The 18,334-nt window shown below is 39.9% G+C and overlaps 1 protein-coding gene across 2 annotated transcripts; it reads right to left on the bottom strand.

The window, feature by feature from the left end:
- Window positions 1-59: 59 nt before the first annotated feature.
- On the bottom strand, window positions 60-17,669 carry pmepa1 (prostate transmembrane protein, androgen induced 1). Of its 2 annotated transcripts, XM_043232145.1 has the most exons (4): window positions 17,191-17,653; window positions 2,180-2,334; window positions 1,368-1,412; window positions 60-728 (listed from the first exon to the last, which is right to left on the bottom strand). In XM_043232145.1, the coding sequence occupies exons 1-4, from the start codon at window positions 17,282-17,284 to the stop codon at window positions 339-341; spliced, it is 684 nt and encodes a 227-aa protein (XP_043088080.1). In that variant the 5' UTR covers window positions 17,285-17,653; the 3' UTR covers window positions 60-338. The 2 variants fall into 2 exon arrangements, with proteins under 2 accessions (XP_043088080.1, XP_043088081.1); XM_043232146.1 differs by lacking the exon at window positions 1,368-1,412 and having other exon boundaries at window positions 17,191-17,669.
- Window positions 17,670-18,334: the final 665 nt, after the last annotated feature.

Genomic DNA, 18,334 nt, shown 5'->3' on the forward strand with positions numbered 1-18,334 from the left:
GAATTGATATATAAATCATCTGAAAACTGAATAATTAATCTTTTTCCTTTTTTACGATATCTGTCTGAAAATCTAAATATTGAGAAAATCTCCTTTAAAGTTGTCCAAATAAAGTTTTGATATATTTATGGTGAGACATCTTTACTTAATATCCTAATGATTTTTGGCATAAATGTAATTTTGATTTGTCTATTCCTGTTGATGTTTCTGTGAGACACCGCTACGCTTGATATCTGAGTGTCTGAAAGGAACCTGGGAACCGGCGGAACCCGAACCCTAGGAGCGCGTGCGATTGTGAGATCAGCTTTTCTGCTATAAAGGAGGCCGGGAGAGGAGCGTCAGACGTGCTGGGCTTTGGCTTTGTCTTTGCTGCGTGTGTTTCTGCCGTCCCCGGGGCTGCTGTGGATGGGGCCCTGCACCAGAGCGTCGGGGTGGTAGAAGTGACCGATGACCTCGCTGTAGGCCGGCGGAGCGGAGACCAGCGGCCCGTCGAACACGGTGCGGTTGGGCGGCGCTCGGACCGACTCCCGGTTCAGCTCCAGCTGCTGCTCGGGGTCCCTCAGCTGAAGGGAGCAGGGGCCCTGGTACGGCGGAGGCTCCTCTCCGTCCGACAGGGAGATGGTGGGCGGGAGGTCGATGATGGCGTGAGGCAGGTACGGGAAGGTGGGCTGGAAGCGTGAGAGACGCTCGCGCTGGAGATACGCCGGCACCCGGTCCGGAGCGTAGACCTGCGGGACACAGACGGCCTGCTGTGAGTACAGGGTTATACAACCTGTGTGAGACCGTGCAGATCAATCAAGCTTTATTTTAGGAGGAGACCGCCCTGAATGAAAAGCCAAATGCGATTGGTTATAGCTTGTCTCTAGAAATGATTCAAAATGCATGCGGAAATCTTCAAATAAACGCCAGGCAAAGTTGTGTTTGGGACATAAAAAAAAATACATTTATTAAACGAGCACTGCATTATATTTTATGTATAAACATTTTCATTTTAAATAGTTTTTACATTTTATTGCCTATTTTATTTCATTGTATGCAAGGCCGTGTTTGTTTATTTATCATCTTAATCTCCAAAACATGCACGGATTTGTACTAAATAAAATTGTACAGCTTGTTTCCTGAAGCTCACTTTAAATACATTTGTTTAGGCTTGGCATCTATAATCCATGTTGTGTCTCACGAAAGCATTTGCTCAATACTTTTTATATTTTTAAGTTCCATGTTCCTTTTCAGTGCAAATGTATTTATCGTGTCTAAAGGAACTAAAATATCGTTTATGCTATTTAACATTATTTCTGAACGCAATTTCTTTTTAAACCATTTCAGTTTTGCCCTTTACATGCAGTTCTTGATGAAATAAATCCTACCTCACTAGAAGAGCTGGGAGCATCAGAGGACCACAGACCGCCCTCCTGAGGATCAGGACAAACATAAATTAAACAACCGGGCTCACATTCCTCTTAGTGATTTAACAGCTTTTCATTAGCTTTAGTCACTTTAATAAATTGAGTTTAGTTACTTTACTCTTGCTCACATAATACAGCTTTCATATTCACGGATCATTTGATTTCTTTAGACTCTTATATAAAGGATGTGAAATACACACAAGTTCGTCTAGAAGAGACTCCGAAAGCATCGTTTCTCACACATCTGGCTCCGTTTCGATCATGATTCAGTTACTATAGCATGATGAATCGTAGCGTGTTTGATCGTAACACACTGCAGTCTGTTGAGAGGAAGTTGATCTGCATCCACTAGATGACAGGATTACTTTACTGAGACTCCTGAGAACCAGTTATACTTCAACTGATAAAGAATCTAGACTAATAGACCGACGCAAACATGACCTAAGGTCAGAGTTATGATTATACACACACACACACACACACACACACACACACACACACACACACACAGACAGACACACACACAGAGACAGACAAACACACACACACACACACACACTCACACACACACACACACACACACACAGTGAGTCAATGAAAATGTGACCAAGCTGAACCTAAAATTAGAACACTTACTCCACTGGAGTGAGACAGACATCAGAGCGTGTGAATGAAGCCATCACGGACAGTGTGTGTGTGTGTGTGTGTGTGTGTGTGAGTGAGTGTGTTTGTCTCTGTGTGTGTGTGTGTGTGTGTGTGTGTGTGTTTCTTACCGACGGCAGGGGCAGGTGTCGTCTGTGCGCTCGTCCGTGGCGGGAGATGAGAGATCGAGCAGACAGTCTGTAGTGATTCAGCAGACACGTGATGACCACCACCATCATCATCATCACCACCACGATCACCAGAATCTGAACAAACTCCAGCTGGGCTACACACACACACACACACACACACACACACACACACACACACACACACACACAGAGAGAGAGAGAGACGTACTGTAAATCTCACTGAATAATGACATTCTTAATATTTGATCCTGGAGTTAGTTATAGATCATTTAAAAGCTGCATGAATAAGCTTTCCACTGATGTCTGGTTCAGATGATATTTGCTGGAGATACTACTATCTGAAAATCTGGAATCAAAAAATACAACAAATCTAAATATTGAGAAAACCACCTGTAAAGTTCTTAGCAATGAATATTACTAATCAAAAATGAAGTTTTGAAATATTAACGGTAGGACAAGATATCTATCTTCAGAGATAACTTGAGTAAAGATGAAAATACGGTTTAGAAAATATTTTTTTTTTCAAAAAGAACAAAGTAAAAAACAGTATAACAGCAGCTTTAATTTCTACTAACAGCAGTGAAAAAACAACTAGACCAGACTTTAAAGTTTTCACAGAACGAGAAACACATTTCTTCTGAACACCGGTGTTTTTCTAATGTTTTGAAAGAAGTCTCTTCTGCATGTATTTGATAAATGAATATTATTACAATATAAAGCAGCTGTTTTCTGAGTGAATGTGTGTTAAAGTGTGATGTATTTCTGTGTGTTTCCAGCATCATTCCTCCAGTCTTCAGAGTCACGTGATCTTCAGAAATCAGAAGAATACACTGATTTACTGATAAAGAAACACTTCTGATTATTGATACGTTATATTTTTCAGGATTCACAGATGAAAAGAAAATTCAAAAAAAACTGTCTAACTAAACTGTCTTTACTATCACTTTTGTTAAATAAAGTACACCTTTCTATCAGATTTTTGCATGCTTGATAAGCATTTTGTCAGATCAGTTCAGACACAGAAAGCTGATCTCAACTCTCTGATCACACTTACATGTTCAGGGACTGACCTGAAACCATCAAAATAATGAAATAAAACAACAGTAAGACAACCCCAGCGGACATAAAACACACTACACTTCATCTAGTTACTCACTTTTTAACACCAATCTAAACCACTTTCAAAGTGCTCTCAGCCCAAAAGAGATACAAAGATCAAAAAGTTCATTTCAGATCGGCGCTAGACTGAAACGATCCACTTTGAAATAAACGGAGCGAGCCTCACCAGAGCAGCGGGTCTGAACACACGGGAGAGACGCGTCCGCCGCACGGAGCTGCATGATGACCATCCAGAGACTAACTAACACTGAAGCCTGCGTTCCCACACACCCCGGGGCAGATGGGGACGAGGGGGACGAGGGGGACGGCCTGAGCCGCCGGTCTAGACTGAATTGTCTGAGCCGGGCCGTTTTGAATATGAAAACAAAAAGAGTGTGAGACAGCTGATGGGGTGAGGACGTGAAGAGAGCCACGAGCCCAGAGCCAGACACACACACACACACACACACACACACACGCGCACGCACGCACGCAGAGACACACACACACACACACGCCCACACACACACGCGCGCAGAGACACACACACACACACGCGCGCAGAGACACACACACGCACGCGCAGACACACACACACACACACACACACGCTCGCAGAGACACACACACGCACGCAGAGACACACACACGCACGCAGAGACACACACACACACACACACGCATGCACACATATGCTGACACACACACACACACACACACACACACACACACACAAACCTTGAAATATTAGCATCCACAAACAAAACACAATATCACACTTGTGTTTTGGTTAACTATAAATATCAATGATAAATATATATATATTTTTTTATATTTTCCAGAAAAAAATAATGTTTTAAAAATGATCTTCAAGTTGTTTTGATGACTAACTGAAGTTTCACCATCCGAAATTTACTAAAGCTAAGTTACACAAGTGCTAGCTTCAAACAGATTAAAACAAAACAAAAATCACACACAAAACCTTTATACCAATATTTGCAACAAAATTAAAATACAAATAAAAATTAATAAAATTTTAAAAATACAAATTTAAATGTTAACACTATTTATGATATCTACAATACTTAAATTAATACTAAAACAACACTGCTTTTAGCATTTATTGGCTGAGAAAAGAAGTAATTTTAACAATATGTGTGTCGTTATTATTATAACATTATGGCAATAATCTTCGCTCTGGTTTTGGTTCTGGTGTCATACTTTCAGCAGAATCAATGAAAAACTACAAAAGTCGATGAGGCTGTATTTCTGACGCTGTGACGTCTGTTCAGAGAGACGACACACACACACACACACACTCAGAGATCAGACGCAGGGTGATGGAGGGGTCATGAGGGGTCAAGAGAGGTCAAAGCTCCGCCCCTCCCCCGGGTTTTTCTCACGGGTCATTCACGGTCAGAGTCGAGCCAGACAGACCGAGAGGAGGGGTGTGTGTGTGTGTGTGTGTGTGTGTTTGTTTAGCTGCAGTTTGGGAACAAATCTGACATCAGAAATGAGTTAAAACCTTTTTCAGGGCTGTCTTTAACTGGAAAAAAATTATATTTCAAACAAAATGTTATATCTAAAATATATAAAGCTCCTCTAGCATATATCATATATAAAGCTGATACAGTATATAGAGTAACACTTTACAAAAAACAGTCACTTGTAGTTAGTTAGTTCACAGAGGTATATATGTTGAGGCCAGATAAACGTACGTACGTGTGTGTGTGTGTGTGTGTGTGTGTGTGTGTGTGTGTGTGTTTGTTCTTGCTATTAAGCACCACAACACACACACACACACACACACACACACACACACACAGAGTCTGCTGACAGCGGCAGTGCCACAGACGGGTGAGTGGGTGTGGTAGCAACGTGTGTGTGTGTGTGTGTGTGTGTGTGTGTGTGTGTGTGAGAGAGAGAGGTCACAGGGTGACACAATTTGCTTGCAAATTTCCATGGGAATGACAAAGCAGAGAGACACAGAGAGAGGGACAAAGACAGAAACAGACCCCGTCTCTCGGCGAGAAGAGACTATGGGAAACACTGCCTACAGACGGTCCTCAGAAAACACACACTGACCACAAGATCACCAAACAGGATCAGAGATCAGCATTGTGATGTTTTTAATCAGACTCCCATTCACATCCATCGCTGAGGAACATTTCTACAAAACAAATCATCAAATGTTCTTTTAAGGGTGAAGTGACGCTTTAACGTTCTAGACTGGAACATGATCAAAGTTCCTCGTAATCTAAGAGATCATCTTTCGTCAATCATCTGATTTCGTCGGCGTTGTTGTGTGTGTTCAGGGTTTGAGGCTCTTTCAGACGAGTCACGGGACTTCAGCGGGTTGTGTTAGTTGAAGGTTGAGACGTGTGTGTGTTTGGATAAGCAGACGTGTGTGTGTGTGTGTGTGTGTGTGTTTGGTCTAGTGCAGGTGGGCCTGGAAGAATGCGTCTGAACATGTTGTGTGTGTTTGTGCAACGCCGTTCAAACACGCCGAGGGCGGAACACGCGGTAAACAATGCAAACTATGCTTTAATGAGAGAAAGAGAGAGACAGAGAGAGAGAGAGAGAGAGAGAGAGAGAGAGAGAGAGAGAGAGAGACAGAGAGAGAGAGAGAGAGACAGAGAGAGAGAGAGAGAGAGAGAGAGAGAGAGAGAGAGAGAGAGAGAGAGAGAGACAGAGAGAGAGAGAGACAGAGAGAGAGAGAGAGAGAGAGAGAGAGAGAGAGAGAGAGAGAGAGAGAGAGAGAGAGAGAGAGAGAGAGAGAGAGAGAGAGAGAGAGAGAGAGACAGAGAGAGAGAGAGAGAGAGAGAGAGAGAGAGAGAGAGAGAGAGAGAGAGAGAGAGAGAGAGAGAGAGAGAGAGAGAGAGAGAGAGAGAGAGAGAGAGAGAGAGAGAGAGAGAGAGAGAGAGAGAGAGAGAGAGAGAGAGAGAGAGAGAGAGAGAGAGAGAGAGAGAGAGAGACAGAGAGAGAGAGAGAGACAGAGAGAGACAGAGAGAGAGAGAGAGAGAGAGAGAGAGAGAGAGAGAGAGAGAGAGAGAGAGAGAGAGAGAGAGAGAGAGAGAGAGAGAGAGAGAGAGAGAGAGAGAGAGAGAGAGAGAGAGAGAGAGAGAGAGAGAGAGAGAGAGAGAGAGAGAGAGAGAGAGAGAGAGAGAGAGAGAGAGAGAGAGAGAGAGAGAGAGAGAGAGAGAGAGAGAGAGAGAGAGAGAGAGACAGAGAGAGAGAGAGAGACAGAGAGAGAGAGAGAGAGAGAGAGAGAGAGAGAGAGAGAGAGAGAGAGAGAGAGAGAGAGAGAGAGAGAGAGAGAGAGAGAGAGAGAGAGAGAGAGAGAGAGAGAGAGAGAGAGAGAGAGAGAGAGAGAGAGAGAGAGAGAGACAGAGAGAGAGAGAGAGAGAGAGAGAGAGAGAGAGAGAGAGAGAGAGAGAGAGAGAGAGAGAGAGAGAGAGAGAGAGAGAGAGAGAGAGAGAGAGAGAGAGAGAGAGAGAGAGAGAGAGAGAGAGAGAGAGAGAGAGAGAGAGAGAGAGAGACAGAGAGAGAGAGAGAGAGAGAGAGAGAGAGAGAGAGAGAGAGAGAGAGAGAGAGAGAGAGAGAGAGAGAGAGAGAGAGAGAGAGAGAGAGAGAGAGAGAGAGAGAGAGAGAGAGAGAGAGAGAGAGAGAGAGAGAGAGAGAGAGAGAGAGAGAGAGAGAGAGAGAGAGAGAGAGAGAGAGAGAGAGAGAGAGAGACAGAGAGAGAGAGAGAGAGAGAGAGAGAGAGAGAGAGAGAGAGAGAGAGAGAGAGGTATAGTTGAACTATAATAAAACTGAATCATTGTTCAGGAGGACTCTCTAAAACACATGTAAGAAGGAGTGATCACTGGAAGGAAACTGTCTGAGTGTTTGGAGAGGCTCCGGTCGTGTCGGTGTTCAGCTGCACCTTCCTGCCTCGCGGCAAAATCACATTCCAGCTCTGGATAAACTCCAGCCGGTGCTTCATCACGCTGGAATGATTCGCTCGCTCAGCTCCACAGAACAACCCCAGAACGTGCTCCTCACAGAGCTTCAACCACAGCTTCAGATTAGTTCAGTGAAAAGTGCTTTCCAGTGCATGCATATCGTGTGGTAAATAATTCAAAGAAAAGCTATAAATTAAAACTCTTGTAGAACACTCCCAATAATCAAGTACAATCATTAGTAAGGTGTTAGTAATGCTTCTCTCTACAATACACACGTTGTATTTAATGCAACCATTAAAAAGTATTAACTAGCATGAATTAATTAAGAGCAAGACATGTTTACTGCAGTTATTAGGCTAATATAAATACATTTTTAGTCAGACGTGTTTCATAAACACAGAAACCTTTCTGGATTACAATCAGACATCAAACGGTACGTTTAATGATCTCAGACAGGATATAAATAATCCGTCAGCTGCAGGATCTTCACGTGTGACGCTAGACGGGAAAACATTCATATAAGCTAACCGTGCAGCTTCACTTTCTTTTTCTTGTTTATTTGTATCACTTTTAGTTAGGCCTAGTTTTAAAAAAAATGATATTGTTGATATTAAGTTTTAATATGTATTAGTTATTCAGTACCTTGTTGGTTTAGTAAAGGATAACCTGAAGTCAAACACAGAAGAAGACATCATACCTGTCCCTAACACACACATGTGACCACGAGCAACCCGTCTGTGTTCTCAGACAAAACAACCTGATGGAAACACACACACACACACACACACACACACACACACACACACACACACACACACACACACACACACACAGCAAACACTTCCCAGACTCGTTTCTCAGACACGCTCAAACACACGGGATGAAATAGAGCAAAGGTCACGCAGAGCACACTACTGAGGGAAGGACACTCACACTATCAGTCAACACTGTATTTATTTGATTAGCACTAATTGTATAAAACCGCAAACACTCCAATCAGCTGATTTTAAAAATCAATCAATAAATAAATAAATAAAAAAAAAGTGAAATAACGAAATGTTTGTTAACCCTAACCCAGGGGGAAAATAATAATATTAAACATTATAATCCTATTATAATTATTATAATTAATAATTTTTTACTATTATTGTAATAATTTATTACTATATTATATTTACTGATATATTTTGAGTTAAATATGTGTTGTATATAATAAAACCTAAATTATATCAGGATATTTTATTTATATTATTATATCGTGAGAGTGAGAGAGAGACAATGGACAATGAGAGAAACAGAGACACATACTCCAGAACATGAGCTTCTCTGCTTCACTAACACACGGGGATCATGGGAAGAGACTTTAGAGTCTTTCTCTCTCACACAGAGACCTTTATTTGATGGGCTGGTCCTTCCTCTGACCTCTGACCCCTGCAGCACAGACGGCCCTACAGCTGCAGCGGCTAATATGCTAAATGCTCATTTACATACATCTGAATTAAATCAAGACAGTAATTAAGACTCGGATGAGACTGTGAGACTAAAGTGACCTCCAAAACACAAACACACACACATACATATGTATATATATGTACACACACACACACACACACACACACACACACACAATAACCTACATTAAACTGTTTCAAAATGTGGAAGGTTTCAGCCAATATTTTTAATTCTTTTATTCACAGATATTGGGTGAAATTTATTAAGAGACTAACTAACTCCCAGACATAAACACCATTAGGAAAAAAATAATATATACACACAGAAACTCAAAGGTCTTCACTACAAGAAAAATATTTTTGTATGACTAAATAATTATCATGACAGAAATTTATTAAATTTGTAACAAATTATAACAATTGGATTTTCTTTATAATTTATATTTTTATTATTTGAGAAAACATTTGATTTTATCTAATCAAACAAAGTATAAACAAAAGCATTATAACATGATAAATTCATGCATAAAAAAATAGAACAATGTGTAAAAAAAATTATAAATAAAAAAAGGTATATATGTATATATATAATACACAAGGATGTAATATAATATCAATTTTGGACAAGAAAGATAAGTGTTTAACTTTTATTTTATTATTTATTTGATTTGAGTCTTACTTATGTCTGGATGATGACAAAAGTTCCCGATAAAAGAATTCCCATGAGTCAACACACACACACACACACACACACACACACACACACACACACACACACACACACACACACACACACACACACACACACACACACACACACACACACGCGGTCATAACCGGAGCTGCTCAGGGGGGTTAGTCAGGAAAGTTCAATGAGACACAGAGAGCATGCTGGGAAAGCGGACGCAGACGTGACATAACAAATGACTAATGAAATCAAGAGTGTGTGTGTGTCTCAGGGGTGTCTCTATATTCCCACACACACACACACACACACACACACACACCCCATCTGCTATTTACGGCTCCAGACACTGAAGCGTCTGTGTGAGTCTCGCCGAACACAAAAGAACCTTCAACCAAAACAAAGCAAAGCGGCGTCGGTACAGACCAAGAAAACCAGCACCAGACCCGAGGTGATCTACACCAGCTCCACGCTTGCAGGCGTCCCGCTGGCTCTGAGACTGAAGGTCTGTAAACCTGCATCCAGAGTCCAGACCAGATCTCCCTTCACCTGGACCGCTTCATCATTAACTCTCACGCTCGGACGGGCTCTTAATGGAGACTAAAACAGAGTCTGTGTGTGACAGAAACACCGATACTGTACACACACATCCATCCAGACAGCCTCAGCAAATCACTGATCACACTGAACACATATCATTTACCAAGCAAGAGGGTTTAAGGAATCAGTAATTCATCAAATTTATCAGAACAATAAAGACATTCATAATGTTCTAAAATACATCCATGTTAAATAAATGCTGCTCTTTTGAACTTTCTATTCATCTGTGAATCCTGAAAAATAAAGTGCACCACTATTTCACGAAAATACTGTGCAGCGTAACTGTTTTCAACTTAATAATAATCTACTAATCAGATAATAATAAATTACACTTTAACACATATTCACAAAAAACTAATAATATTTTACCGTTTTGTTTTACTGTTCAATTTCATATATATATATATATATATATAGCAGTCAGCATTTAAAATGTAGCAAAAAGTTAGATGAAAGGTTTGATCCACTTTAAATGTTGACTAGTTCATCTATAATATGTATTTTATATCAACTACTGGAGTGTAGTCTACATGACACACACACACACACACACATGTTGTGTTTCTATGTTTTCTGGTGTCTCTTCATAGGTGTAATGTTTTTATTCTGTACAGACTGTATGTGTTGTTGTTCTACACCTAACAGGAAACTACTACATTTTTAAATTTTCAAAAAAAAAAAAAAAAAAAAAAAACACCATGTAGTATGTTTTTAAGAAGTTTTACACTGTCAGTGTCCTCATAAACCACCTTCAGATTGTAATACCTCTGTCATACACCACAAAAACCACATACACACATACACACACACACACTCACACACACTCACACTATGAGTTGACCGATAAACAGGCTGGATGAGCACAAGGAAGAGAGAGGAAAGGGAAAAACCACACAAGACTGGGAACGGAAGAAAAACAGGTTTCACAATTTCTCATGATCTTCTGTAACTAGATCCTGATCCAAACCACACACACGGTCCAGGCATGTAGCTGCGTGTGAGCGAGACAGAGAGAGATAACGGCGCTCACGCCTCGCCTGCGGTCACAGACAAAACACACACACACACACACACTACAGATACTACTATTCCTATTGACTGTACTGTCAAAGAGCAGCGATGTTAAACTGAGATCCTGACTCTCTGTGGTCAATATCCCATGTCCTGGACACAATCCCTCCACTGGTCCGCTATATAGACGCAGAGAAAATCTCACACCAAAAATGCCTTTTTAATGCCTTCTGATGTTCATTTGTGTTTATTTTGTGCTTTAACTGTGTGACTAAATTGTCTAAACTGCGTGATGAAATGGACAGGTTTTGAGAGCTGATGCTAGTTTTTAAGGTGCTCTGCGAATGATGTCTGACGAAGGACAGGCCACAAATCTGGCAACCCCCGAACCTGCATTAACGGCGCTGGTTTTGAAGCGAGGCTGTGTTACTGTCAGGACAGGCGTGCTTCAGACGGTGATGTCAGCCGACTCTAAACACGCCGGCGGAGGTGAGTCAAAGCAGCCCTGCAATTATCATGAGGACGAGGAGCATTAAAACATCAACCAAGAACCTAAGAGGAGCATCTCAGCCCAAAAAACACCGTTCTGTCATCATTTACTCACTCTCCAAACCTGATTTCACATACAAGCTTCAAAAGGAACAAAAACAGCGTAATATCAGTCCATAAAAGCCCTTTCACACTAACCGTAAAGTCCACTCCACAGCTATAAAAACAACAATTATTCCAGCTCATAAATAATAAATCATATTTCACAGCCATTTAAAATCCATTCACCCTCCAAAAATATAATTACACTACTACATACACTACGCAAAAACATTAAAATATTTACATTTAAATTGCAACACCTCTCAGACACACGGCATTAATACATTTTGCCATATTAAATATATTGAGGCTCAAATAGTTTGTAGAAACTTAATTTGTACGCTCCCCAAATAAACTTGATCCGTTTCTAAAACTGTATTTATTTCTTAGCGGTAAAGAGTTACTGTAAATTGTAGTCACGTTACTCTTTCCTAGCCGACTAGAAAACCTTTCCGTCCAAAAAATACCAAAACATCTCAACTGCTCCGAAACTGAAGCGCTTCCTGTTCCTCTGGAGTCACGGGATCAGGTTCTCGAGGAGCAGTACGATGACGGTGAACGAGACGGGGTCGTTCTGGGGCGCAGCTGCTTCCTCTTCCTGTGCTGCGGCGGTGTTTCCTGATCACAGATGTGTTTGTGTCGTCACCGGGTCAAGGCCGGGTAACTAGCTGAGCCCCAATCAACAGCGTCTCACTCCCAGCAGACAGAAACTAGCGCTGTCAAACGATTAATCACATCCAAAAGAAACGTTTTCCTGAGCCTCCTGTGTATATTCAGAATAGAATATAGAAATACACACACGTGCATATTCAAATAATGTGTACATATATTTAACATAAGCATAACAACTTTTTCTTAGGTATATACATGCATGTGTGTTTATTTATTATTTATTTTTATATAATGTAAACAAAAACCCAAAGTTGTAATGAGAAGAAAACGTTTTGATTTTATTTTAATACTGTAATTTTACAGTTGCAACACAAAACAGTTAGTAAAACCATATTATTTCGTAAATATAGAGATTTTGATTTGTTTCAATAGTAATATTTTTTAGTAATTTGTGTGCTAATAATTATAGATCATTATTACAAAATTGCAAGCATATTTAAAAAAAAATAATAATCACAAAATTGTAAAATCTGCAGCCATACTAACAAGCAAAGCAAAATTAAATTTTAAATAAATAAAAAATAATTTCAAAAAAACAAATATCGCAATTGATTTTTCCCCCAAACTGCGTAGCGCTGGGAGCAAATGATGTGAAATACAATTATTTAGGGTTTAATTCAACTTAAAATGAAAAATCTCTCAACATTTAGTGATCTTCGTGTCATTAAAAAAAAGTTTAAATCCGTTAGACTTTCGTTCGTCATCTGAACAGAAATGAGCATATTTCTGATGAAACCTAAAGCGCTTTTTAAAGAAGACTTCAACTGGAGTAAAGGCTTCATTGCCTTCATTCACCCACAAGGTTATGCAATTATCACAGATATTTAATTTTTGGATGAAGTACATCCTGCGTTACCAGTGAACAAATGAAGCCTGTTTTTTATGATCCCGGAGCTTTGAGGAACCGCAGCGGTTTCCAGTGAAACGAGGTCAGGGAGCAGAAACACATTTTCCCGTGACTCGTCTGCAGCTGATCTGTGCAGTTCCTCTTCAAAATCCAAACAATCTCATTATAATTGACAACCGCATTGTTTACACGAGTGACAAAGACTTCTGTTCGGTTGCCAAATCTGCCCACAACGTCTAGTAGCTACCGGCGAACCCTGGAGAGTCACAAAACACAAAGGATCAGAGGAACCCGGCAGCTGTAATATCCTGTTAGGAGGAGCACTCGTCCGGTCTTCCCCTGAAGGGACGCTCCGCTCCGGCCTCCGTCTCAAACGCTCATCTCATCTGCTGCCGTACAGACTCTGTGTCACGCTCACGACTCCGGTGTGTTTCTAACCCTTCCTGCTCAGCGACGAAAACCCAGAACCAGACCACAAACACTCTCAAACCAAGAGGAAGAAACAACAAAGTGATACGTCGAGTGAATCCTATGATGAGTATTAGTATATAAAAAAAATTAAAACCATATGCTTAGAATTTAATTTAGGTATAAAAAATTCAAACATATACATTATATATTATATATATTATATATATATATATATATATATATATATATATATATATATATATATATATATATATATATATATATATATAATATTAATTAGTTGGATGTAATATTTTATAAAATACTTTTTCCCCCGCTGGTTAAATTAATACTGACTTTAAAAAAACACAACACATCACCAGTGTATTTTTTTGCAGCAGCAGCATGGAAATAGGTATATATTAAAATAGGCATGATGCATTTAAAATCAACTTTTTATAGTATCTTTTTTTCCATATGACATGACTTTTTTTTACAGTAAAAAGGGATGCAATTAGATTTCGTCCTGTCAAATACTGTGAAAGGCAAGTGTTAAAAAGAGATAATTCACTCAAAAATAGAAATGAACTCCCACTCCGTTTCAGAACAAAACTTCAAAAACACAAATGAAGATATCTAAATGAAATAGAGCGACTGAAAGCCGGTTCAGAAGGTTCATGAAGGTAAGTAATTGATCGCACAATCTTTAATTTCGAATAAACTATTCCTTTAATTTGAGGCGCTTGCTATAATGATGATAGATGTCTGACAAAAATCATGCATGACTGTATCCATAAAAAAAAAACGACAGGAACAAAGTTCAAATGCGTCTAAAAATGATGTCACAATGCAAAACAGGATTGCTTTTATATTTTGAGTCTTTATTGAACTCTTCACAGACGCCAGGAGAGATTGAGTGACGGTCATATCTGACAGACGTCTGTCACTCAATCTCTCAGCGATCACGAACGCAGACGTCAATCTGTCTCCAAGGTGAAAAGAGCCCACTCGATTATAACAGCGGGGAAAACGTTAAACCCTCAAATCTGCTCAAAGCACCATTTCTGTGAGCTTCATCCCGCAAAACAACAACAAAGATTATTTATTCTGCCTCGCTCGTGGAAATCCTTTCTTCCTGGATTTCTAAAAGGCCTAAAGTGTCCCGGCTTCGTTTAGTGCTTTTGGTACTACCTGCTGAAGGTAATTACTGAAAAGCAGTTCGACCAATAGCGTGCAGGCAATCCACACGATCGACCAATCGTGTGAGGAGGCGGGGTCTAGGGAGAACAATCAAAGCGGCGCAAACACAAAAATAAACCAAAACCTAGATATTTGAGAGATAATCACGAAAACAGAACGATTTTTACTGTTTTTAAAGAATTCTCAAGCAACGCAACGTTCTGATCCAAAGTACAGCAAAGAGCAATATTATGAATTATTTTTATTACTATACAATAACTGCTTTCTATTTGAATATTTTTAATTATTTATTTCTGTGATTTTAAAGCTGAATTTTTAGCATCACTACTCTACAGTTTAACACAATCCTACAGAAATAATATTCTGATTAGCTGCTCAAAAAATTTATTATTATTATTATTATTATTATTATTATTATTATTATTATTATACTGAAAACTGCTGAGTAGACGATTGTTTGAGCAAAAAAAAATTCAAAAGAATAGCATTTATCAGAAACAGAAATGGAAACTTTTGATTCATTTAAGGTTGATTGAAGTTTATATAATTTCTTCCCAAGATTTTGAATGGAATAAGTGAATAACTGTTACAGAAGCTTTTTATTTCTGATAAATGCTGGTCTCTCAATTCATCAAAGAATCCGGAAAAAAAATGACTCGTCTGTTTATAAATATTGATTTCTGAAGATGCTGCATCACAGCAATAAATTAAAAGTAATATATTTCACATTATAACTGCTTTTGCTGCATTTTATAACAAAAAAACGCAGGCTTGGCGAGAAGAAGAGAAATCTGACTTTTCAAAAAGTTTTTCAACAGAAATGATCGAAACAAGATGTTCAGTCCTGAGCAGCAAACTCAATTAAACCCGATAAACTGGACATTTCTAGGAGCGTTGCCTTCTTTTCCCGAGAACATCATGACTGAGAGTCTGTCTAGACAAACACGGCCGTCTGAAAACAGAGATAGAGTTTTCAAGAAGCTGCGATTACAAGGAAAACGTTATTTACGACGAAGCGAAGGCAGAAGCACAGACTTCTTTTCCCACGACAGCGAGCTCTCGCTGATATCACCTTGTTATTTGTTCAGCCTTTCCTTTACAAAAGATTACTTGCAAACTGCAGACAGATTTTGCAAGACGGTTAATCAGAGAGAATTCCACGAATGAATGAGTCTGCTGGACAACAGGGGGCAGCTGTCTGAACAATAAGTTAGTCACTACAAATTAAGAATTAGACGGGCGACTCCCAGCTGAGGATCACACACACATCCGTCTGACACACACACACACACACACATCCGTCTGACACACACACACACACACACACCGGCACGAGGACAACAAACACATGAGAAAACCTGCTTGTTATTACATCTTTACGTCGCTGAGAGGAGACCGAAAACAACAATATAAAGCCACAGAACTTCTACGTTTCCATTATAAATGCACTTACACACTTTTAAGCATTGTACTGCGTTTTGGGACATATTCCATTAGGATTTATTGGTTTTAACAAGCCACCAACTGAAGTTGACCAGCAGAAACCCATATCACTTTCCATTAAAGCCAGACGAGTCCCATTATAACCAAATACTGAGATCTTTTTTTCCAGCAGAGACTTTCAATAAAAACCAAAGGGTCGGCTCACAGTAATCTTGTTCTGCACTGTTTGAATTGAAGATATTTTGAAGAACGCACCAAACTAATCAGAGTTTCACAATAAGGGGAAAAGGGATGAAATCAATATGGCTACCAATATTATTCAGAATATATTTCACGTTTAACAGATCGCGTTAAAAGATGACAAGATTGTGATTTTGGAGTGTACTGTCCCTTTAAGTACTTAGACGTCATACTTATTCTGTTTTAAAGAGGAACGTAAACCTGGACATAAAATCATCTGAAATATTTTTTTTGGTCTGGTTTGTTAGGATCGGACTATATTTGACTGAGATGCAACTATTTTAAAATCTGAGATAAAAAATAAATAAATAAATAAAAATCATTAAATAAAAATGATATATTTACGGTAGAAAGTGTACTGAATATCTTCATGGAACAATGATTTGCGGCATAAAAGCAAAACGTAAAGTTTACGTATACGGTGTATTGTTGTGTATTTCTACAAATATATCTGATTCCTGAGCTCCAGGTTCACGTGCGTGTCCGAATTCGGTCATAATTCATATTCTGTGAGGTAACGCGAGCTAATGATCGAGTCACTGACCGCTTCACCTACTAACCGGATCCTTACTCGACCTAAACTAGTCCGCGTCAAAACTTTCTCGGGAGTTTATCCGAGACCTCACCCAACAAAGAACGAGTCTAAATGTCGCCGTTTAACGACACAAATACGCCGCGGGTTCGTACGAGCGTCCGTTAAAAAAGAACCGCGAAAGAAGCCGATTCGAGTCGAGCCTCGGTTCGAGCGGCGCCGCGATCCGAATCGTTTCGCGAGGAACGTCAAAGACGGTACTCACTGATCGCCATGCTCTGGAATGAAGTGGATCTCTTGCAGTTACATGTACAGGAGACATTGGTGTGGGTGTCGGTGGTTCCGTTCGTCAGACCCATGAAGCTGAACGTTGAGGAGACCTCGCGGAAAACGGACGGACGCGATCGCTTCACGGCGCGCTGTCGAATGAAAACATTGACGCAGGCTTTTCTTCTTCCCTCAGCGACGCTTCTTTCTTCCAGGAGCGGCTTTCCTTTGGCCTCCGTCCCGCCGCCCCCGTCCCGCCGTCCGGCCGCCGTGCTCCAGTATTCCCGGTGTTATTCCCGGTGTTATTCCCAGACGGTTCGTACTACTTTCCAGCCGTCTGCGGCGCGCGGCTCATTCAAGTCCAAGTTGGCTGGGAACCGGCGGGGGGCGGGGTTTGGCGAGCGGGGCGGGGCCTCGGAGCAGACAGCGTGACGTCACTGCCAGACTTGACCTTTCACAGAGTGCACGAGCCGAACAGACTAGTTCGAAAACACGGCTAGAGAAAAATAATAAAAAAAAAAAAAACGAACCCTAGCTTCTCTATTCTTTTTGTTTTCGCTTCTATTTCTTTTCTTTTTTTATACAATAACCAAGCTACAATGTCCTTTTTTATTATATAATAATAAAAAAATATAGCACTTGTCTCATTGCTCTTTTGATCGCTTCAAAAGCATCTGCTGAATGACTAAATGTGAATGTACATTTAAAGACGCTGGTACTGAAGTATGAAGAATATATGATTTTGTGTAGTCTTCTGTGTTGTCTCCTAGTTATGTGCATTTATTGAAAACATGCTTTTGCCTTAGTGAGAGGAAAACTATTTTTATTCGCCTTTTTGATAAAAAATGTGTTCAGTATATAAAGCATGGTTAATCCCTGAAAAAGGTAGCATTCCTTATAAAATCAGAGAGGTATGTTTTAAGATTTTGTGGTAAAATTAATTCACTTTTGATCTCTCCAACTTCAAAGAAAGAACCTTTATTTAATTTATTCTCTCATTTCATTCTATCACTTATTTTTTATTTGTATTGTTATTATTAGTATGTTCCTTTTTTTCCGCAATAAAAAAGAGTGCATGTGCAAAAGGGCATATTTCACTGAAGCACTTAGCTTTTTACGTCGAAAAAAATGATTAGAGACAG

The sequence above is a fragment of the Puntigrus tetrazona genome, unplaced genomic scaffold, assembly GCF_018831695.1.
Source record: "Puntigrus tetrazona isolate hp1 unplaced genomic scaffold, ASM1883169v1 S000000513, whole genome shotgun sequence".
Taxonomy (NCBI): domain Eukaryota; kingdom Metazoa; phylum Chordata; class Actinopteri; order Cypriniformes; family Cyprinidae; genus Puntigrus; species Puntigrus tetrazona.

Excerpts from the sequence above, each read along its gene's own strand:
- pmepa1 (XM_043232145.1), bottom strand. The coding sequence starts at position 17,284 with ATGGGTCTGACGAACGGAACCACCGACACCCACACCAATGTCTCCTGT. Across the intron at positions 1,413-2,179 it reads GACACCTGCCCCTGCCGTCG|GAGGGCGGTCTGTGGTCCTC; the intron begins GTAAGAAACACA and ends CCTGATCCTCAG. Across the intron at positions 729-1,367 it reads CTCCCAGCTCTTCTAGTGAG|GTCTACGCTCCGGACCGGGT; the intron begins GTAGGATTTATT and ends TGTGTCCCGCAG.